At 45.8% G+C, this 21,429-nt stretch overlaps 2 protein-coding genes across 21 annotated transcripts in view; one reads left to right on the top strand and one right to left on the bottom strand.

Moving 5' to 3' along the window:
- INTS9 (integrator complex subunit 9) overlaps positions 1 to 12,465 on the bottom strand; it is a 66,040-nt gene extending 53,575 nt beyond the window's left edge. Inside the window, exons 1-4 of one of the 2 annotated variants that reach the window (XM_072333317.1) lie at positions 12,399 to 12,465; positions 9,383 to 9,510; positions 4,685 to 4,745; positions 2,592 to 2,654 (exon numbers count right to left, since the gene is read on the bottom strand). In XM_072333317.1, coding sequence (XP_072189418.1) covers positions 2,592 to 2,654; positions 4,685 to 4,745; positions 9,383 to 9,510; positions 12,399 to 12,407 — 261 coding nt within the window. In that variant the 5' untranslated portion in view covers positions 12,408 to 12,465. Of the gene's footprint in view, positions 1 to 2,591; positions 2,655 to 4,684; positions 4,746 to 9,382; positions 9,511 to 10,972; positions 11,109 to 12,398 lie in introns of those variants that run through there. The other variant, XM_072333318.1, reaches the window with a different exon arrangement.
- Positions 12,466 to 12,695: 230 nt separating this feature from the next.
- Positions 12,696 to 21,429, top strand: part of HMBOX1 (homeobox containing 1) — a 120,146-nt gene continuing 111,412 nt past the window's right edge. For 9 of the 19 annotated variants that reach the window (XM_072333822.1, XM_072333829.1, XM_072333826.1 and 6 more), the window contains exon 1: positions 12,879 to 13,017. The gene's annotated coding sequence lies outside the window, so the exon portion shown is untranslated. Of the gene's footprint in view, positions 13,018 to 13,160; positions 13,194 to 13,400; positions 13,444 to 14,636; positions 14,693 to 15,320; positions 15,517 to 21,429 lie in introns of those variants that run through there. The other 10 variants (XM_072333824.1, XM_072333820.1, XM_072333827.1 and 7 more) reach the window with 9 other exon arrangements.

Genomic DNA, 21,429 nt, shown 5'->3' with positions numbered 1-21,429 from the left:
CATCAAGCACATATTATCTGATTACAAGGCTTGGTCCAGCAATTTGAATAAAAATGGCAGGAAAGTAGGTCACTTGTCTTTTCAGAGGGCTGACACTGTGCTGGTGACGAGCTGCTTAACTCGCAACTAAGCATTCAAGGTTTCAGTCCATGATCACAGCCGATTTTAGAGCCGTGATCTCCAATCTAAGTACAGTAGGTAAACACTATCCTCCAATTCATTACAGGACACCTTTTATTTTACAGAGCTTGCTGGGCAGAAATACACTACATGGTATCAAAGAGTCTGCTGCTGCTTGCTCCAACCTGGTCCTTCATGGTTTGGTTTTCAGCTGCATCTAGACTACACAGAATCAAATCGGAGTCACTCCAGGCCTGAGCTGAATCCCAGCCCAGCAAGCCATGGGGAGGCGGAGGATACAGACTATCATTTTCCAAGCTTAAGTGTTCCATATCTCAGCATCCTAGAAGCATTTACTAATAGGATGAAAAGGGTGTCAAAACCAAAACAAAGTAAAATCTTCCCTGGGATTCACAGCAATCTCAGTAAAAGTGCCTATGAAGAGATTTTTAAAATGTTTCTTGAATGTGAAGTGAGAGAGATCAGAAGGTTGCCAAGCAAAGAAAGGGCAGCACTCTGCACTCTGACATGTGGAAGCACATTCTGCTGCTGAGACAGCCTCTTATCACCTTGTGGCTTCTGGACTATGTTCAAAATTAGGCTTTCTTTGGCAGTGGTGTTCCTGGAAGCGATAGTGTGATTCAGAAACTAACTACTTTTGCAGACAACTTTCTTCAAAAGTAGTGGTGTGGAACGAGAAAAAAGACAAAGCCTTTTTCACACAAAGCTCCTCCTTATTCCGTGTTGCCCAACACCAGCAACATTTCTATTGTACTGATGTGCCTGCAGGCCATGCTCCTGCAGACAAGGGAGCACGTAAAGCTAGAGAAGTGTGCTGTGTATCACTACCTGATCCATTCCCAGTGCTTGAAGAGAAAACTTGGCATCTGCTGGGAACCTGGGGAACTGGAGCATTTGAGAAGATATTTGTACAGCCCCTAAAATGTTGACATGTGCAGCTGGTTGCCATATTCTAGTTACAAGGAATGCTGGAAAACGGTTACATTCAGTGATGGCACCGGCATAATAGAGCTGCAGCTCCCCAGCAGCCATTTTCGAGCTACAGAATGAGGTATTTTCCAGCCTAATAAGGTAATCAGAAAGGTGAGCTGAAACACTTTGAATCCCAGCAGGTAATCATTCCTGCCTATGGCCTCAATTCCAAAGGGAATTCAGAAATTGCACTCTGTCTTCCCAAAATCTGGAACATAATGGCACTTTCTGCCCATACAGATGCTTTCTAGATTCCAGCTTTTCTCCAGGACATTAACTGGAAAGAACACAAGAATGCAGAATTGAGTGGGCTTCCATTCCCCTCCCCCACCCCCAAATTTGTTTCATTTTGAGTTATTTTAGTGAGTGAATTGTATTTCTTCCTGCTGGGGGAAACAGCAATTGCACAGAGACCTGCTGATACTGTTTCCCAAAACCAGTATCTGAGCTGCCACCTTACCTTGAAGAATCAAGATTATAAGAGCCAGAAGCTCCAAGAGGTGGGTTTCATGGTATCAACGGGCACAAACAGCACTGCTAGTACCATAGCAAGCTGACAGCAATCTTCCAAGACAGATTTGCAGTTCATGTCAACAAGACCAGGAAGAAAGGGGAAAAAAAAACATCCCTGCCCAAAAGCAATCCCAACATGAAATGAAAGAACCGATGTTATCACAGCCTGAGCACAGCTGAGGAAAGAGGATACTATTCTCAGACTATTCACCATCATTCATCCTCCCCACTCTCAGCTCACCTTTTTGTTCTTTCAGCTCTCCTGCAGAGAGGTGAACCCAGTTAATTCAAGCACTTTCAATAGCCTTGCTTTCCTTTCCTTGTTTTTTTTCTTTTTGGTAAAACGACACGTTCTTGGCCAAACCAACAGAAGCAGCAGCAGTTTGCATAGCTATGTCTACATGGATATGAAGGTACGGTTCTTTGCCTGAAGTGGCACTGATGAATAGCACAAAATACAGAGAAACTTGGTAACCCAAATTTGGGGCAGGCAGAACTGCAGGACTGACTGCAGCCCAGCAGCTTCAAACAGCAGCTTAACCGCAGGCTGCTCAGGGGAGCTCCAAAAGGCAGGCCATGCTTCTCTGGTCGGAGACTTCCCCAGTCTTCATTCACTGCCCTTATCTAGATCAGCAGGTGTTTTCTGACATAATCAAGTCCAGGCACAGTTATATTGCCTTTAAAGGGCAAATAACAAAGAACAGCTAAGCCTTTCTTTTTCTTTGGCGAGACGTGGATCTGCTCAAGAAGACCTTTCAGATCACACCAAACCACTCTTGAAAAGGGCAGTTTCCATCCTTTTTCCCTTGTCATAGATACCAGAGGTACCTTAACTTGACCACAGGGATTTTAGTATTATCATTTACAGAGTTAACAGCAAATTAGCAGGAATCTGCTAATAACAATAATTAAGCAAATTTCTCCCACACTGCCTGATTTTTAAGTAAGGCTTTGAATTAACTCACCTCTGGCAAACAGAACTCTGGCACAGAATCCACAAACACATGGCCAGAGCACTCCTTCAGCTCCTGTGAGAAAAGCACACCAACAGAAAAGACAAAAATACAACACAGTGTTACTCCAGTACAGTGAATTTCGGACTTCCAAAACCTTCTCTTTATCATAGAGAACTTCCAACCCTTTCCTATACTGTATTTACTCCCCTTCTACACCATCATCCATCACAAGCAAATCTTCTGCAGTTGGTTTTGTGGGAGATGAATCCCGACCTTAGGGCACTTGATGAAACACCTACCGGCGATCCAAGTTCCTCATGGCACTTCTGTTCTATTTGCCTTCATTGGATCTCTAACCCTCTATTTTCTCTTTTTCCAGAGGTGACATTAGAAGCTTTTGTCAAATGTAAAGTGACATTCTTCACTATTACGAATGGAAAAGAGCAAACAAAAATATTCTCAACTCTAATCCTAGCCTACCTCATGGGTTAGTGACCTTCCACACCGTTCCTTCTCTCACAGATGCTTCTTTTGCTTGTCCCAGTGAGTGGTCTAAGCCAGCTTCAGACTGGGAGAATTAAAAACTGAATCCAATTCTCAATAATTACAGTGCACCTGCCAACTAATAACGAATGAGCAATTACATCTAGTGGCAGAAGTCTCCTAACCTCATCTCAAGGGAGTTCAAAATGATTAAAACTAGATCGCAGCAAATTTCAGTGCCTCTCCAAGACGTAAGTTTTATAACTGTCATCCGGAGAGTGCTATAACAGAACGTCCACCCGACATGATAAAACATCCGCCTTTGACTCTTTCCCTTGCCTTTTTCCAGCATGGGTCAAAGTATTTACCATTCCAAGCAGTTACGATGGTCAAGGTGAAGGTAAGAGATGCAGCCTTTGAATTTTTAAACACATGTTTTCCATTCATACCGTGAAAGTATGAAGATTCTCCAGAGCACACACTGCAGGAGCACCAAGGAAATGTAAATACCTCACTTACAAAATATACTGATGGCCTATTTGTTCTTCAGATAGAACTGAATCCAAAGGCTCTGAAACTAAAGATGGGGTTCAGGTGAAGCAAATTTAAACTGGGTAGACTCCATTCCTGTCACAGAGCATCCATAACTCTGTGATTCTCAGTCAGCATATGCTCTGAATAGAGCTAATACTGTTTTACTTACAGAAGTACTGCCTATAGTTTCTTATGTCCCCAATGAGAAGAAAACTAAGGTCTTAAATCTATGATCTTCAGCTTTCTTGTCTGTAGGAATCAGATCAGCCCAGAAGTCCCCAACAAAAGGGGCTATTATTACCATTTTCCCTTTAATGTTCATGTAGTTGAAGAACAATCTATTAAAACACTATTTCCTCTACCGGTATCTATTGCTGAACACATTTGAAAAGTATCTGCCTATTTTACTAGCATCTGACATATTTCTGTGTTCATTGTTCCCCTATGGCAGATCCAGCTGGATGCTGCAGTGCCAGTTTCGGTTGAAGCCCAGAAAAATGCTCATTATAAAACTACTGTAATAAAAAGGGAAGGAAAAAAAAGTCTCTCATAGTTGAGTCAGTTCTGTGTCTTAGAACTAGGAGGCTGGAGATGAAATCCTCCCTGCTATGACCAGTAGCAGGACACACATGAAGCCAAAGCTCTTCCTCTGTAAGAGACCTCCCATAGGCAAACCGTTCACTTGTAGTTTTCCTGTCTAAGAAAGGAGGATGATATCAAGCTCATTTACAGATTAGCTATGAAGCTTTACTGTCATAAAAGCGAGGCTGTCGAATAAGAGGCACTCTCCAAGTTAAAGTAGTGTTATTTATGTAGCTCAGTGAAACAGGAAAACATTCAAACTGATGATTTCTGCATTTTAAAAGGGTATTTTAGAAAGGCAGGCTACCTCTGAAGACTGAAAGTCTCAGAGTTACAGCTAACATTTGGTTTGAAAACGTTCTGCTCCCCATCATGGCCGGTAACAGTACACACAGAAACCTTGGCGATGAGTCAGCATGATAGTACTGTTCCTGTAGTGCAAGCCCCTGATCTGTCTGTTGGCTTTTTGCATGGCAAGAAAATTCTAACCATCGGTACAGTACCTTGTCCAGAAACGTGCTTCCATCTTTCAAAACTAATCCAGGAAGTTTGGACAGCCTGGGGCTGCAGAAAGAGAGAAGAAAAGATATTGAAATATGAATTCTTTCATTGTCACTCACTGAGCACAGATCTGCTGTTTGTCGTCAGACAGGAAAAGAACGCTACCTCAGTTTCAGGGAACTAACAACCTCAATAAAACAGTTTCACAGTGTTTAATTGTTCACTGAAATGACTTTTACAAATCATCATTATGACACTTACACATTACAAAAATAAAGAGGATGACACAGGCAGGGAGTTTGATTTCAGTCCTTTATGATGAGAATTTCAAAAAGGCTCAGTGCTATTGAAGTTGCCTTAGGTGAAACGGCTGTATAAATGGGAGAAAGATTAAGGCAGCAGCAAACTTTATGTCTGAAACAATACAAAAGCACTGTAAAACCGAATCTGCTTTGGGACAGAAGATGACAAATGGTCACACTAAGCAATGGAAGGCAAAGATCAACACCAGGGCCTCAGTCACTGATGGACACCGAGGGTGTGATTTTACAGCCCTGTAAAACCACGGTTTTGTGCCCTGAAGAACCACACCAACATTTGTACAGTGCTTGTAGCTGTGCTGGAGGGAGAGAGGAGCAAGCAGACTTTGCTGTCTGTTGCCAGACCTGCCAATGTATAACACACAGTTACAGCAACAGCAGCCCCAGCCCTCCCCACCCGCCCTTTTCTTTTTAATATTTGTTGTTTTAAATGCTAATAAGGGAACTTCAAGGATAACAGTGTAATCCTGAGTTCACTGTAGGAATTGCCTCAGAATTCCACGCACCCCTGCTTCACAGTTACACCTGGTTTGTGTGAGCCTATAACTCAGTTCAGAAACTAGCGCTGACCCAGATTCAAGAACCTCTACAGAAATCCAAAAAAGCTGAGAGAATGAGATACTGAAACCTGCCTGGAACCAAGGCCTGCAAAGACCTCAGATTCAGGCAGAACTTGAGAACCTGGCTGCAGTGAAATGTGCAAGTGCTTAGCACTGAACTGTGAAGAGAGGAATGCTTACGCACTATAAGGGCTTTTGAATTTAAGTTCTTGAAAATAGGAAGTGACTCAATGGTTCAGAGTAATCTTGTGTTTAAACTAACATCGGTATAAAAGAACTGATCCTAACTGGTACTCCAGTAAGGAAAAGGGGGAAATAAAGATTCAAGGAGTCAAGGGAGAAGGTAAGAGGAGAGAGCAGAAGGGTATCATCAAGAAGCAGCAGGAGAAGCTATACCAGACAAGCATGACCCCCTTCTGAGGATAAGGAGCAATTCTGAAGAAGCCTAATGATATAAAAGGTGTCTAAATGTGCTCCCAATAGGCATGCTCAAAAGCACACATTGAGTACTGTATTTCAGAGATGGGTGGGGAAAGTTGTGGGGAGAGCAAATGATCCAAAGGGAAAAGCTGGGAGAATGCAATAACAAACCACCCTGCTGAGCAGCAAATGTAGCAGGTAAGGAAGGAGAGGGCAAAAACGTTAACTGGAAGGGCCATGGGCAGGCGCCTGTAGTGTGCTCTCTCAGAGCCAGCCCTAGAGCAGGGCAGTCACAGCTTTGTTTTGCTGCAACTTGCAAATCCCAGGACAAGATTCCAGAGTCTCTGGGGATGGTTAGAAGTGTGAGACTGAGAGAAACTTCATTGAGATGCTAATGTCCAATCCAAGGCTCTAAAGTAGCAATCCATGACTACTTGCCCCATCAGCACTGTCACCCGAGAAGTTTAACCATTCTTTGTACAGTCCTTTCAGGTAAATTCAGAGTGCTAGGAGCTCCTCCTTCAGCCTCCTCTCAGCTGGATCAAATAAGCAACCCTTCAACCTCTTGGTACAGTCATGGGCTCTAAACCCCAATCATCCTGGAACCCCCTTGAAGACCCTCTCAAGTCTCTCAGCACCCTCCTTCAGCTGGGAGTCCAAACTGGGATCAATTTGTGCTTTCTCCAGCATGAGGCCAAGAGGAATAAACGTTTCTTGACCGGCTGGCCATGCCCCTCCTAATTTAGCCTTGTACGTGGTTTTGTCTTATTCGTGAATGAGCACAATCAACTTGTGCTAAACCTGGCATCCACTGAAGAGAATACAATCGTGTTAAGAGAGACAAAATTAGTAGATGGGTCCTGTGTGTGTGGGGGGGGTGGGGGGTGGAAGGAAGTAAAAGTGGAATAAGCAACACAGGACAGAAAGGACTTTTACCTTGAAGCCAAGAAGAAACACAGTTCCTGCCGACATAGTTCTGACATTGTAATAGAGTGATTGATTAATCCAAAATAGCTAGAACTGTCACATAAATAATGTGAGCAAGTGTGTCATGGTTAGACAGGAAAGGTTAAGAGCTTCCCACATGTTCACCTTGCAGTTTTGCATTTGACTTTAGTACAGGGGAGAAAATTCCAGTTGACAAACTTCCCTTAAAGAATGGAAACCAGGTTGGAGTGTTTGGCAACCGCTGCCCTTCGTGCACGCTCCATGTGCTGGTGAGAACAAGGACTGCCATTTCCAGGGTGGAATCTACACATCTTTTGATGGGCTGCTTCTGAAGAAGAAAGAACTCTAAAAAATGTCCAGGTCTTTTAAAGAGACAAACACTACAGCACTTTCTCACAGATTAAAGCACAGGCTCTCAAAGTGTTTGCTCAAGGAGGGTCCTGCAAGAGGTAGGACACAGGCTCTAGCCACATAGCAAAGACCTACTGTAATATCAGAGGTAACTATTAGGGCACTGTTGCAGATCACATACAAAGACTTGCAGAGCCCAATTGGTTCACAGACTCTACTCCCATAGATCCATGGATCCTACTCTGGCTTAAAGGCAGCAGAGTGAGGCATAGCTCCCCTCTGGTCATGGTTTCGTGTGGGTCTGTCTCAGCCTAGTTGCAAGGAGCACTTCGAATTGTAAGAAGAAATACAGCTGGTGATAACCTGAGGTCTGACAGACTTATTTCAAAATCCTGCTCTGCTACAAACATCACGAAAGTTCTCAGCCAGGCCTTTTTTTAGTCTGTCATCTGGAAAATGATAACGTCAGCTCTATCACCTACCCACATTATGCTGATAATATACATTTGAGTTGCACAGGTATTCAGACATCCTGGTAACGGAGACCAGATATATAATGTTTCTACCTCATTCCCACAACTCCCTGCAGGACATCTGTTTTGTAGAATACTGAAGAGATCAATTACTTGCCCAAGTCCATGTACTTAGGACAATCCTTGCTGTAAGGGGTGTTCAATCACCTTACCGACATGATTGATTGGATTTAAATCCAACTGTTTGCTCGGATTCCTCTGGGCCATCAGGGGTCAAATCTGACATCCTTTCTTATTGAGTTTGAGTCATTTTAGTGCAGACATTCTGGAGGTACTTGGGGAATTCCAGGTTGTGACCTGCAATTTGGCTGTTCATTCCCAGGGTCTGCCATCAGTAGACAAAGCTGGCATATCCCAGGGGAGCACTGATGCCTGCAGTTCTGAGAACCTCCTAAGCCTTTGTTCAATCACCTAATTTTGCTACCCGTTCCCCCTCCTATTTCTTTATTCAGAAGCTAATGCAAGGCAGTTCTGTCTGTAGTTGAATTCCACCCCCCTTTTTTTTATTCTTTCAAAATTTACTACTGCTCCTAAATACTGTAGTTAACAAACATAACCTACCACACAGATCTGCCTTTAGGTATCTGCTGCTCACTGGACATACCTTGGAACTTCACATCCTTGCAGAATAATGCCTGTGTTGTCTATGCTTCTCCTCTCCAAGAAACAGCAAATCATACAAAGTGCTGGTCATCTGCTGTAACCTCATTAGGTCCCTTACAAAACTCCCTTCCTGGTCATATTCTGCCCCTTTCAACCCAGCCTCCCCCAAACCCAGAATGCGTCTCACTTCTTTCCTTATGGACCAAAGTTAAGAAAAGACTCCTGTGAAAACTCCTGCTAGCTTCACACCACCAGGAGCTACTCGTTCCCACCTTCCCAAACTAGAGTTGCTGTAATCTGTTCCACTTAATGCAAGACACACATCACAGAGAACGTCCAAACCCATCTGCAAATCCAGGAAAAGGCCACTTTGTGAGCCAGAGCACGGAAGGAGGAGTCTTGAACTCAGGATTCTCTTCTGAACTCATTTTGCTTCACTGCTGTTTCATTCCCGTGCGCGCTGCACTTTTATTTATTTAAATTTTAAAAGGGAACAATTATGCCACGCAGTCAACTAAGGAGGACGGTTAAGTGCTATTTTTCTTTGCATTAGCCCACGCTCTGACAAAGAGCCTGAGAAGATGGTGGTTAAACAGTACTTGCCGGGCTCCCTGCACTCCATCTCAGTTACCCATTTATCTCATCTTGCATGAAGAAGCCAGAAAGATGACAGATATGTGACCTCACTTGTGCTGAGCAGTTGCAGCAATACCTTACTGAAGCTTAGAATAAATTATCTAGAAAAACCAATCAATAAATCCATAAAATGTCTTCCGTCTACTGAGCCAAAGGACGTTATTTTGATAAAGAGAATTTTTAAGTGAACAAAGTCTATTTATGATATCGGATGATGCAGTTCATTTGTACTCATCCCCTCTCTCCTTCCAATATACCATTTCATGCAGAGCACTCAAACTGCAACCCAAGAAGACACAAACTAAGTGCTCACAGGCTGCAGAACATACCTCTGAACCAGTGGCAACGGCAGGAAATTGAGGGTAGATGTCATATCCAGTCCACAATCCAGCATGATGGTGGTAGACTTGAACTTGAGCACGTTGCATGGTAAGGTTGGATGTCCTGACAGGCAGTACTGAAAGCAGAACATGAAGGTGAGTTCCTCATCACCTTTACCAACAGACTGAAGCCCCTTGAAAACTGACCTTTTCCTCCTCGTTTTTAAACACATAGTTTCATGAGTGCCAGAATGAAACTCTTGGTTTAACATGAATTACTGTCTCAAAACGATCCATTCATTGGAATTTCCCCATGTCAGGGAATTAAGATGCAGATTTCCTTCCGACAAGGTTGTCTGATCACAAAGGACAAATGGATAGAGTAGCACCTCCCCCTAATTTGTGACACATACAGAACCCCCTTCTTCCACGACCACCCAAAGATCCTGCACAATCAGTGTCCTTAAAACTCAGTCCTACTGGCAAAACTTGGCTGAAACAGGTGTGCAAATCTGAGAATTACTCGAGGGTGAAAACAGAGCTCCTGCAGGAGCACGAATCGTCTTTCCCTAAAGAACTAAACTCAACAAAGAAGCAAGGTGCAGGGCACACCTTCTCAGCACTGCTGGGCAGAGGAAGCTGTAGTGCTCTGGCTCCGGGGCATGCTCTCACCTGCTTTTTGTCTTGGTAAACGCAAACAGGAAACAGTAGGGAATGGACCACCATACCTGAATGGAACAGTTTGTGTACTGAGAAATCACCAGTGCTTTGCAGGGTTAATGAGCCAGTAAGCAGGTTATGTACTGGGCACTTCAGCATCATTGAGATGCAGCCACCTCTTCTACAGGGAGCGGCGAACATTTAACAAGGCACAGGAGCAGCTGAAGCTTTGAATAAGGAGAGGTGAATAAAAATGCTACCTTTAAAAGCGAGATTAGAAACCGAAATGTCTGAATACAGGACAGGTACTCAATGGTCCTTCAAAGACTGCAGGAAGAAGAGATGCTGCATCTCAAAGTCCCAGTATCTCTTAGCACAACTCTCAGGTGGTCAGGCAGCTTTTAAACACGAGTTTTGGTCAATTAAGATGAAAAGTATCATCAACTTGTCGTTCATGCACTGCACTAAAGAGTCAGTCATTTTCTAAGGTGTTTATTCCTTATGCTTGCTTTCCACAAGTGGAAAGAAGGTAGATTAATCATTTCATTCTCTGGCTCCACTCACAATATGTTAACACAGGACTGCAACTGTTTGAATTAACAACTCCCAAGGAGGCTGTTCACATATATCCATCACAAAACTGTTTTAAGTTATATTTAAATATTAAAACCCGCTAACATTTAAATATTAGATTAACAGTATTACAGTCCTTTGTGTTCAGTTCGTAAAGTCTTAATTATTAAGGAGCAACGTTATGCTTTGTCTGCTGTTACCAAAGCTTAAGAAAGCTTGGTAAACCAAGCTGGTGAAAAGCGAGTGTACAAACAAGGAATTCAGATGGCCGGCAACCTGCAGTAAATGGATCCCTGGGAGCCAATGGACTCTTTTCTATCACATTCACGTAAAGTGACATAAAGCAAACCAAAACAGCGCACTTACACAGTACAGATATTTGCATGTGACATTTCCAGGGCTGTATATCTGTTACAGTTTTACACTGGGAATCCATACCTGCACTATTACACCTCTATATGTACTACATTTGATTTCTTCCACCCAGTTCACACTTAATCCCATCTAAAACAGATCCAGAGACCCCAATTAATAATATCCCTGACTGGATTGAAGTGCAAGTTCTTTTTTGCTCTTAGATCCATTTGCTTTCATCTCTTTCCCCCTTCTGACCAAAGGTTGAAGCAGCTAATGCACTGGGCTCCTTACCTCTTCATTAGAAACCAGTTATGAAAAAAAACACAACCCAAAACATAACCAAAGGACTACGAGTGTGCCCATCTCAGTGCACAGCTCCCTTGACTTGCTCCATAAACTGGATGGCAGAGCAGGGCACAGAGATGAAGGCGAGGGGCTGAAGCCCTCACACAGACTGGCTCTCAGCAGACATCTGGCTCACGCTTGGAGCGTTGCTGGTGAGCTCATCTATGGCAAAGTGACAGAAAGAGAGACGACATCTCGCTAGCAGCTCCAAAACATTCCAATTTTTGTAAGCTGAACCGAAGCCAACAAACACTGCAGCGCTTTGTGCCAGTGTTATCACACGGATCCACTTATCTCAACTGGATCTACCTGGGCCCAAAGCACACTGAAGTTGTGGAAGTTTGAGTTTTTCCACTGGATTCTGAGTCAGGCCTTCAAGCTGTTACCTCGGCCTTGTTCTTCCAAACTCAAACCAAACATACACAAAAGGAGGATGAAAACGTTCAATTCCTTTTCCCTGGAAATCATTCAGGTTGGACAAGACCTCTGAGATCTCCGAGTCCAACCCACCCCACTATGCCCGCTGTGCCACATCCCCGCAGCTCTGGGACGCCTCCATGGATGCTGACCCCACCACCTCTCTGTGTGCCAGCACAAGGCCACACTTTCTGAAAGGAAACATTTCCTAATATCCAACCTCAGCCTCCCCTGGCACAACTCGAGGCCAACACCTCTCGTCTTATTGCTGTAAGCTGGGGATAGAGGCCAGGCCCACCTCACCACGATCCTTATCAGGGCACACTAGAGTGCAATGAGGCCTCCCTTGAGCCTCCTCTGCCATCAGGCATTCCCTTGAACGTCTGCCCTCCAGCTTTTTACCCCTCTCTGGGCACCCTCCATCCGCACACAGAGCCTTCACCTCATAACTCACATCACATCACACCACCTGCTGAACTAACTGCAGTTCAACCACAAACGGGACGATCTTTAAGCCTCAAAATAAGCCCAGAATCCCCCATTCGCTCCCACGCTTCGCTCTGCCATCCCCAAAGCCGTGACAAGCCACACGAGCACCGGGCCCCTCACCCACCCCCCAGGGCAACCCCAGCGCACGGAACGCCGCCCCGCTCCCCCCGCAGCCCCCGCTCACCAGCTTCATGCTTCCCCCGCCTCTATTGACGGGGACAATCCTGCCCCCTCCCCCACTTCCTGCTCGCTCCCCCCTTCCCGCCCCGGAGCATCACGGGACTTGTAGTCCCCCGTCATGACGTCATGGCCGCCCCCCTCCCTTCGTTTCCCCTTGCCCTCCCGAGGCATGCTGGGAGCCGTAGTCCGCTCCCGTGGCGGTGCCGCGCCGCCGGGCATGCTGGGAGTTGTAGTCCAAGAGCGGCGGCGCTCCCCGTCACCCTGGGGAGGGGGGAACTACAAGTCCCAGGGTCTCACAGCTGCAGCAGGTGGGAGCTCGGATGTTGATATCAACATGGCGCTTGTCAGACAGACAAAGACAGTCAGTCTGGTGTGAGCGAGCCAAGGGGAAAAAAAAAACACCAGCAAAGAAAAAAACCCAACGGGGAGAAAAGGAGAAAAGGAGGGAGAGCGGGACGGGGGGGGGGGGGCTGCTGTCCTCGGGGGGCTCCGGCAGCAGGAGCGTTCCGCCCCACTATTGTTCTGCCGCTGCGCCCCCGTTCATCTCCCCTCGCTGCGGGGGGGGGGTCCCCGCCGGGGGCGGCCGTTCAATGGTGAAGCGGAGGAGCCGCCGGCACCCGGAGGTGAGTGTTGGGTGCGGGGGGAGGAGGAGGGGAGGGGGGGAGCGGCTCAGCGAGGGGAGGGGGCGGGCGGGTGGGTGGGCTGCGAGGAGGGAGGGTGGGAGGGGGAAGGGCCCCCCCCGCTCCTCTCGTCTCTCTCTCAGCCTGAGAGGGACTCGCGGCGTTGAGGAGATCCGAGGGTGCGTGAGGAGGGGGACGCGGGCCGGGGGGTGGGCGCAGCCCCCTCGGAGCTCCGAGTTGCAGCCGCGCGGTTCCGCCGCTCGTGACGGCGCTGGGCGGGCGGAAAGGTGCCCCCGGCTTCCCAGGGAGCTGCTTCTTCGGCTTCTTATTCTGTTTTGTGTTTCCCCCCCATCCGCCTCCCCCCCCCCCAACCTCCACTCCCGGGCGTGGGGAGGACGAAGTGGCGGCGGCGGAGTCCCCTCAGGCTGGGTGGGTGCTGGCTCCTTCGTTTATTTCTTTATTCTTCTTTATTTTTCGGCTTGTTTTGGTGCTCTTGGCTGCCGACTTCGGGCTGGGGCCGCCTCGGGGGCTGCCCTCTCCCTCATCTCTTTCCCCCTTTTCTCCCCCCCCCCCCATCTCAGCCCTTTTCCCCCCTCTTTTCTCCTTATTCCGTTCCGGGATCCGACCCTTGTGGGACCGATCGCCCATTCCGGGGGAACCCAACTGCTTTCCTACGGATACGTGGGGGGGAAAAGGACATTCCGCCTCCCCCCTTAAGCTGTGCCGCTGCCGGGGCTTTGCGGGAGGGCTTCGGGAAGGGCGAAGGCGTCGACCCGAAGGGATTCGTTTGTGCGGGATGGGGTGAAGGACCCGGCGAGAAATCGTTCCTAAAACGTGTGAGGAGGGTTTGGGCGGGGTGTCAGCCGCTTGTTTATTCCCTACTTCACGGGGAGAGCAGCTGCGACGCTTCGCTGTCGGTGCCGGGGCTCGTTCGGGGCTGAGCGGTGCCCCTGAGAGCCCAGCATGGCAGGGGATGCTGCCCACCCACCCACCCTGCCCCGTCCTGGGCTGAGCCAACCCGAGTTCGGTGCTGTTGTGCCTGTTTTTCGGCTCAGATCGCACATCCGAGGCAGGTTGGGCTGAGTTCTTTCACCTCTGGTGGGTTTTGTAGTTGTTTTGCGGAGTACTTCTTTGGAATGTGGGGTTTTCTTTTTTGTTGTTGTTTTGTTTTTTTCCCCTTTTCGGTGGGTCTGAACAAAGCTGTGGATGTTTGGTGCTGTGCAGGGGTCAAAACGCTTCTTTGGGGGGTGGGGAGGGAAGAAGGAAGAGGGAAATGAAGGCTGTAAGCACGCTGTCTGCGGAGCCGGGTGTAGCTTAATTTGTTCTCATTGGGACTACAGATAAGTGGCTTTAAGTACAGAACGCACGTGAGCTGGAGCTGGGAAGGTTTAAACTTTGTAGGGAGGAAAGTGTTAACCTGACGGCCAGGGCTTGGCAATGTGGGATCTGCAGGATGCCGTGTGCCCCTGATCCAACTATATAGGGACGGAGGGAAAGGAAACTGGGGGAAAAACTCCAATTTGCCTGTAAGACAGCACGTAAAAGGCAGTGTGCTGGAGAAGGGAGAACTGGTGGGGAAAGGCTTGGTGCTGTGCGGATGGTCTGTGGACTCCCTGAGCCTTGAAGTGCCTGCTTGCATCCCGTGCAGTGACCAGCTCATTGCTGCAGGGTCCATCAGGTCCACTGCTTTCTTCCTGGGATGGTGTGGCTGGTATTTGTTTTCTTCCATGGATGGGAGAGGAGGAGTCCTGTGCAGTTCTTTTCCCCGAGATGATTGCATTTTCTTTGGCCTTGCTGTACCCTACCTCATTAGTAGGAACTGCATCTATATTTATTTACCATTACATCGGGTCCCTCGGGATGTCGGGTGTAGTTTGGAGTAGGTATAGATGGATTTATCACTCTCAATATTTATTTTTTCCTCTTGTCATGCTACGGCCGAATCGTTCAACAGCAGGGAACGAACTTAATTTATTTCTGTGTTTTGCATCTCCCTTTTTGCCATTTCTCTTCCCAATTGCTAAGAAAACCTTTCTGAGGCGCAGGTGGGGGAGGGAGGTTGAAGTGAGATGGGAGATAGCAGCGCAGGGATGTGTTTGTTAGCTGCATATGCTGAGACCTCTGAGTGGTGCTTGATGCTGTATCACCTAACAGGGGTTTGGGAATGCTTTTTTTCCCCTCTGTGAAGATTATTCCTTAGCCCCATGACTGGCACAACTTTTCTGTATGGTTGATGGGATTGTGTGACGAGCCTGGGCGTGAGATGAGGAACAAGGGAGGAACAGAGGAGGAACAAGGAACTTGTGTCTTGTTAGCTCTGCCTTGTTCTTCCTCCTATCGTTCCTTCAGCACAGCGCAGGCACCCGAACAGGCATCAGCATTTTTACTCCTGTGTCATCCAACTCTGTTCAGAGCAGGTCTAGACGACATTGTGGTATGCAGACTGCCAGCTGTGTTACAGGAATGCTACCAGAGGTGAAATTGCAGGGTATTTAAAGAATGGTAAGGAAATCTTCAAGGAAATACTGTGTGGATGAGGCCTGCTTATCTCTAGAACTGCGTTATTAAGCGGTCTTGAGCAATTCTTTTCTATTTTATTGACCTTTCTAGAAAACACACATCCTTCCAGTGCTGCGATATGGTAATTCCACAGAACTAGGAGCCGGTGTCTGCTGCACAAAGCTTCCTGCTACTTCTGAGGCTGTTTCTATGCTAGTCTTACGGGTCCCTTGCAAAGCGAAATGAGAAGTTCATGGCCGCCCAGTGTTTGGAAATTGAATGTCTTATGAAGCGTTTACTTAATAGTGATGATCCGTGGTTCGTGGAAGTGTTTGATGTGTGTTTTCCTTAGTTTCTGGAGTTGGGAAAATGGGGACTTCTGACATTGGTTTTTAAAATGGCTTTTATTTTTAATAAAATTCATTTCCCTTAAGCGTGAATTTCCAGATGTTTTCTGTCATGTCGCAGAGGTGGAATTTGGGCTTTTAGGATACAGCGTTTGGGAGAGGAGCTGGAAGAATGAATGAAACCAAAGCATGAGCAATAAGAAACCCGGCACTGTCCGCTTCGTAAAGGCATCTCTGAAGATGTTTGGTTGTACGCAGTAGGAAATGAACGGATTTGCATCTGACGAACAGCGCATTTGAATCTGGAAAAAGCAACTTGTGTTTTACTGTGATTTCTGTGCGGGGCTTTTAAGGGCACTACAGAAACACACATAACAGCACTGGGGTCTGTGGCGAGTGTTTCTCATCTCACACAAAGTTTAGGGTTTGAAATGGAGCTCTTGGGGGGGTGCTGCCAACTTGAGATTCCTCCTGCAGAGGAGCGTGCCTTCCCTTCTCCCCTTCCTTTGTGCAGCTTTGACGCTTCTGAAGTCGATTTCACTTGATGCTGATTTTAATGGAGCAGGCGTTGGATCTGCATGTGAGCCCTCGTGGGATTGCCCCTTTAATTATACCTATGCTGATAATATTATCTTGTGTATTATCAATGGAGTGAGACCAATGGCACGATTATAGTGGGATTTTTAGGAGGTAATGAGGAGAAATGGAATTTTTTTTTGGTCAACTCCCATCCTGAGAGCTGTTTTTATATATTATATTCTTAATAAACTGCATTTTAGCATTCTAGTGTTCCTCTATCAACTACAACTCCTTTCTGACACGTACAGAGATTAGGGCAGCTGGGCAGCCAAGTATACCAAGAGTTCACATTTGAGCACTCAGTCACGCAGACTGATCGTGTGTTAGCCATGAATGCCGTTTCCAGTGTTCATGCTAAAGATGAGTGTTTGGACAAGTGCTTGTAAATTGGGGGGAACAAAACAAGCAGGAATAACAAGGTACGAAAAGAAAGCGTTAGTTTTGGTTTCGCAGGTGACAAACCAGGGTGTAGAGGGGTTGAGATGTTCAGGTTCCTGCATGGTGATCAGTCCTTGCTCTCCAGAGTTTGTCAGGGTTTTAATTGCAGTGTTTCTCCCTCCCCTCGTTAATTGGCTCACTTCCACGTTTTAAAAATAACGTCCAGAGATTATTTTCCTTTCTTCCAGTTTCAAATTGTGTAGCCTGAAGTTTTGTTCTTTTTCAGCTGAGCCTTGCAAAGAAAGGGTTGGAAAGCTTCGTCTAAACAGCACCTCCCTGACATCTGATACTATCTCGGAGCAGCCTCTGACAAGTGAACCCTCTCATTGAAATCATGTGAGGAATTTTGTTACTCAACACTGAAGATCTTCTGGGGGAAAGGAGGTTGCAAACTATTAACTATGTGGTCTTCTTTGCAAGCTGGCACAAAAAATGTTCTTATGCATTGAGGCGGTCATGTGGTCTGCAGAGAGGAGCAGAGAATGGGCTCTGTAGATGCCGGCCAAGTGAAAATTTCATCTTGCCGCTGTGAGAAATGCGTTTCTTTCTGTGCTGTGCCTGCTGCAAAGAGATAGAAATGCTTCAATTCTGGTCTTTCTTAAAAAGTGCATTGTTTGATTTCCTTCCCCACTCCTCCCACTCCTCCCACTCGGCTAGGTTAGCCTGCGGCCGTGACAGCAAACGGAGAAGCTTTTATGGCTGAGAACCTTAAGAATCATATATTGTGTTTGGGATGCTTCTGTTCTGTGCTGGTTCAGTCAGGTTGACCAAAAAGGGCTTCCTGCATAGTGTGCTGCTGAGCAAAGTGCTCGTCTCACAGTTATGAAACTGCTGCTATCACAATTACTGCATCGTAAAGCCTAACCTAATCAGAAGTGATCGATTTATGGCCGCAACTCGTGTGGTGCGCTGCTGGAGTAGGACTCTGATGGTTCAGGTTGGATTCATTGTGGCCGAGCCGCTGTCCTCCTTTACTGCTCCCTGATAAAATGATACTTTGTACCTTTCTCTATGAATCTTTACATACTTTACGAAGGTGTCAATATTTCAAAAGTAGAGAAACTGAGTCACGAAAGACGAGTGACTCGCTCAGAGCTACACAATGAGTCCGTGACAGTTGTGCACAGCTGCCTCAGCTCCCCAGCTGCTGCACATTTACACCTGTGATACCCTGATATGCTATCAATACATGGAATTTCATGGCCAGTCTTGTAATGCACTCAGTACAAATGCCTGAGTCAGTGAGGTTTATTTATCTATTTTACAGCGACAGGAAAATTTCCCATCTTCCATTGACTTCTGTGGTCTGACACTCATCATCCTCATTTATTCTCTTAAATGTATTGCTTTTAAAGGTGTTAGGTATTTTTTTTCCCCCTTTCTATCAGAGCAAAAGAACCATTGGGATAAGTTTTCTTATAAAACTATAAGGGTTACACCTTTTTCTTGCGCGGCTTTTCTTTTCCTACTTTGTTTAATAGGAATTTTTCAGTGTTGGATTTCAGATCTGTCTCAAGAATGCACACGCGTGATTGTTACAGTTCTGATTCAGCGCCGTGTTTACCTGGACACCAAAATATTGCACAGTTGCTGGTTTGATGTGCTTCTTTATGCATTGAATAATCTCGGACTGGTTATTCTACTTGTCTGTGTGCAGATTTCCCTTTCCCAGTTCTGAATCAAAGCCACATGCGCATTTTGAAGTTAAAGGCTGCTCTTAAAAGTGGGATCTGCTGTAGAGGAGTGCTTCTGACAAGGTGAATTCTGCTTCATCTTTCCATACAGCCCCGGAGCGTATGGAAGGTTGGTTAACTCTTCCTCCTATAGAATTTCCATGGGAATGTTTACTTCATTTCATGGTGGTTTTAAGTGCACTTACGGTCCTGAAACATACCAGCAGGTGTAACTAATCAGGCTTTGTATACAGGTATATACCAAAAGGACTTCTGTGGTCTGGCTGGACAGGGATTTAGCTTTGTGTGTGTGTCCACAGCATGTTGGCACTGCTTTCTTCCAGTGGCTGTTTGCCTTGTGAGTTGGGTCTTGCTTTCAGATCTATGGAAGAATTTTTTGCAGCCGGGGGAAAACAGATTTTATTATGTGCTTCATAGATGGAAGGGCCTTCTTTTGTTCTCCATATGTGTAAGGAATCTATGGAGGTTAGATTAAATTTATAGAAATCCCATTCACTGCTGTGGTCGTAGATGAGGTATTAATATTGGACTAAGGAAGTAATTTGCGAGCCAGGCATGCAAAATATATTAATTATGTTTGGTTCTGAATACCCCCATCTCAGTCTCTCTTGCCTTGAATTCCTGCCTTTGGTTTCCTCTCCACTTTTGAACTTAGTAGTTCAGAAACCTTCTTTTCTTTTCACTTTCTGAAGTTGGTCAATAAAACAACTCCCACTGAAACAATACTGTGGGCTGTTCTTCCAGTGAGCATTGTGAGCAGCTGGTTTTATTCTTCTGATAAGCTATGTCCTATCAATTAGGAAGTGTAGCATATAGTCATTTCCTGCATTTAGAACTGCCCGTTTCTTATGCTCTCTGAAGCAAGCTCTGAATCTGCTTTTTGTTCTTCCAGCGGTACTGCGGTACTAATGGAAGCAGAAAGCATTTAGTTCGTAAAATACAAGCGCCGTTTCTACTTGGGTATTTATTCTGACCTTTATTTTGGACACTTTCTCTGCCATGATCGGATTCTCTGGTTACAATGTCAGCGTTCACTAGAGAAGTCTGTGATTTCACTGGCGGGGCTTTGGAGTTGGAGCTGCTGGGTGTGTAGCAGCTCTGACATGTAAGTAGTACTCAAAGGTTGAAAAGGAAAGTTCTTCTGGCTGTGAGATGTCAGCGGACTCTCTCGTTTCTAGGCTCTGCTGTAAGTCCTGCTTTATGACATGGGGCAAAGTTCTTGACTCGCCTGTGTACCGCCGTGTAGTATGAATACAATCCTTTCAGCGCTGTTGAGATGTTTGCATGTTCCTAAAGTATTTGAGGATTCTTGGCTGGGTGGTGGTGCGTGCTGCTCTTGGTAATATAAACATGAATGACATAAGTGTATTTACACAGAATAAGAAGTAGTTATTTAAGCTAATACTGATTTTTTTCATGCCACAGATGGGAGAGGTAAGCGGTTGATCACCGGTTTTCTCGGCCCACTTGTATTATGCATTGTTTCCAGACCTCGCGCTTGTTTTGGCTCTGACTGTTTGCATTTCACAGGGGCTCCATCTGCTTGATGGAGCAGTGCTGTGTAGTGATAAGGACAGCGATCTGAAAAAGAAGGAACTTACTGAGCTTGAAACTTATCCCTCCCTCTTTCATTTCCTTACCCTTAGAATTAGAATGATGTTAACATATCGGAGATGCATAAAATTTAAGGGGAGAACAGACAATTAAATCACCTTGTCTGATATATTTTATATGCTTTATGGCACAAGTCTTTAAATTTTAATCATTGACTCTGAAGCTGAGACCAGCAACTGATGTTTGGCAAAAAAAAAAACCACACTTGGACAGCTTTCCAGCCTCGAGTGTCCACCTCCAGTAATTTCAGACTCCTCACTTCTCCTGGTGGTGTGTGCCATCTCACTGCTACAAGTGGCTCATTTCTAATTTGAATGCGTCTAACTTCTGCTGCTGGTCCTTGTTATGACTTTCCTGACAAGATTAGAGCCCTTTAGTACCCAGTGCTTTCTTGCCATGGAGGTACTTACACTCTGTAATCACGTTAGTCAATTGATAAGGAAACAGAGTTGAGCTTTTAAGTCTCACTCTGAGGCATTTTCTCCAGCACTCAGATCATCCGGTGATTCTTCATGGTCTCCATTTATTTTTAACATAGTGGAAACCAAACATGGTAAATGTTCCAGTCTGCCTCTTATCCACGCAGTCTATCAAAGTGCAGTGACCCTTTATACTGTGCAGCTGTTTAAAAGGTTTGTAGGACCCCTTTTGCATAGGGAAATCTTGCTCTGACCCTGAGGTTCTTCCTAGCAAAGTCTGCCACTTAGCAGCTATGGTTTGCATTTCTTAGTTTACAGATTACTCTTTGTTTTCAGATGCATTTTGCTTTTCTGGGCACAGTTAAAGCAGATATTCAGACCTCTTTCTTTTGCTGCCCTTTCCTCACAGTGATGTACTGTTCCCATAGGCATGGTTATGGACACAGATTTCTATCTGCAGTGAAAAATGTTGAACCGCATCAGACATTAAATTTAGTGACAAAAAGAACTGACGTGGTGCAGTAGCAGGGAGTACATGAAGAACACTAACAGGCAGCTCTCAGAAAGCACCAGTCAATGTGGAGCAGCTGACGTGGTTCTCCACTAGAACCAAAGTACGCTCTGTGCACATAATTCATTCTGTTTGACTACGTTTGTAATCTCAAGGAATGAAGTTAGCCTTTTATCAAGGCATTTTTTCCACGAGTACATGCTGGCTGGCATTACTGCTGTCCCTGTTCTCTAATTCTTTAGCAGGATAATCTTTGTTTCTGTTGACTTGCCTGGGCTGGCACATGGCTGGTCACTGCACAGCACTCTGGGTTC

Source organism: Excalfactoria chinensis, chromosome 3, assembly GCF_039878825.1.
Source record: "Excalfactoria chinensis isolate bCotChi1 chromosome 3, bCotChi1.hap2, whole genome shotgun sequence".
NCBI classification, from domain to species: Eukaryota; Metazoa; Chordata; class Aves; order Galliformes; family Phasianidae; genus Excalfactoria; species Excalfactoria chinensis.
This window is presented reverse-complemented; position numbering and strand designations above follow the sequence as displayed.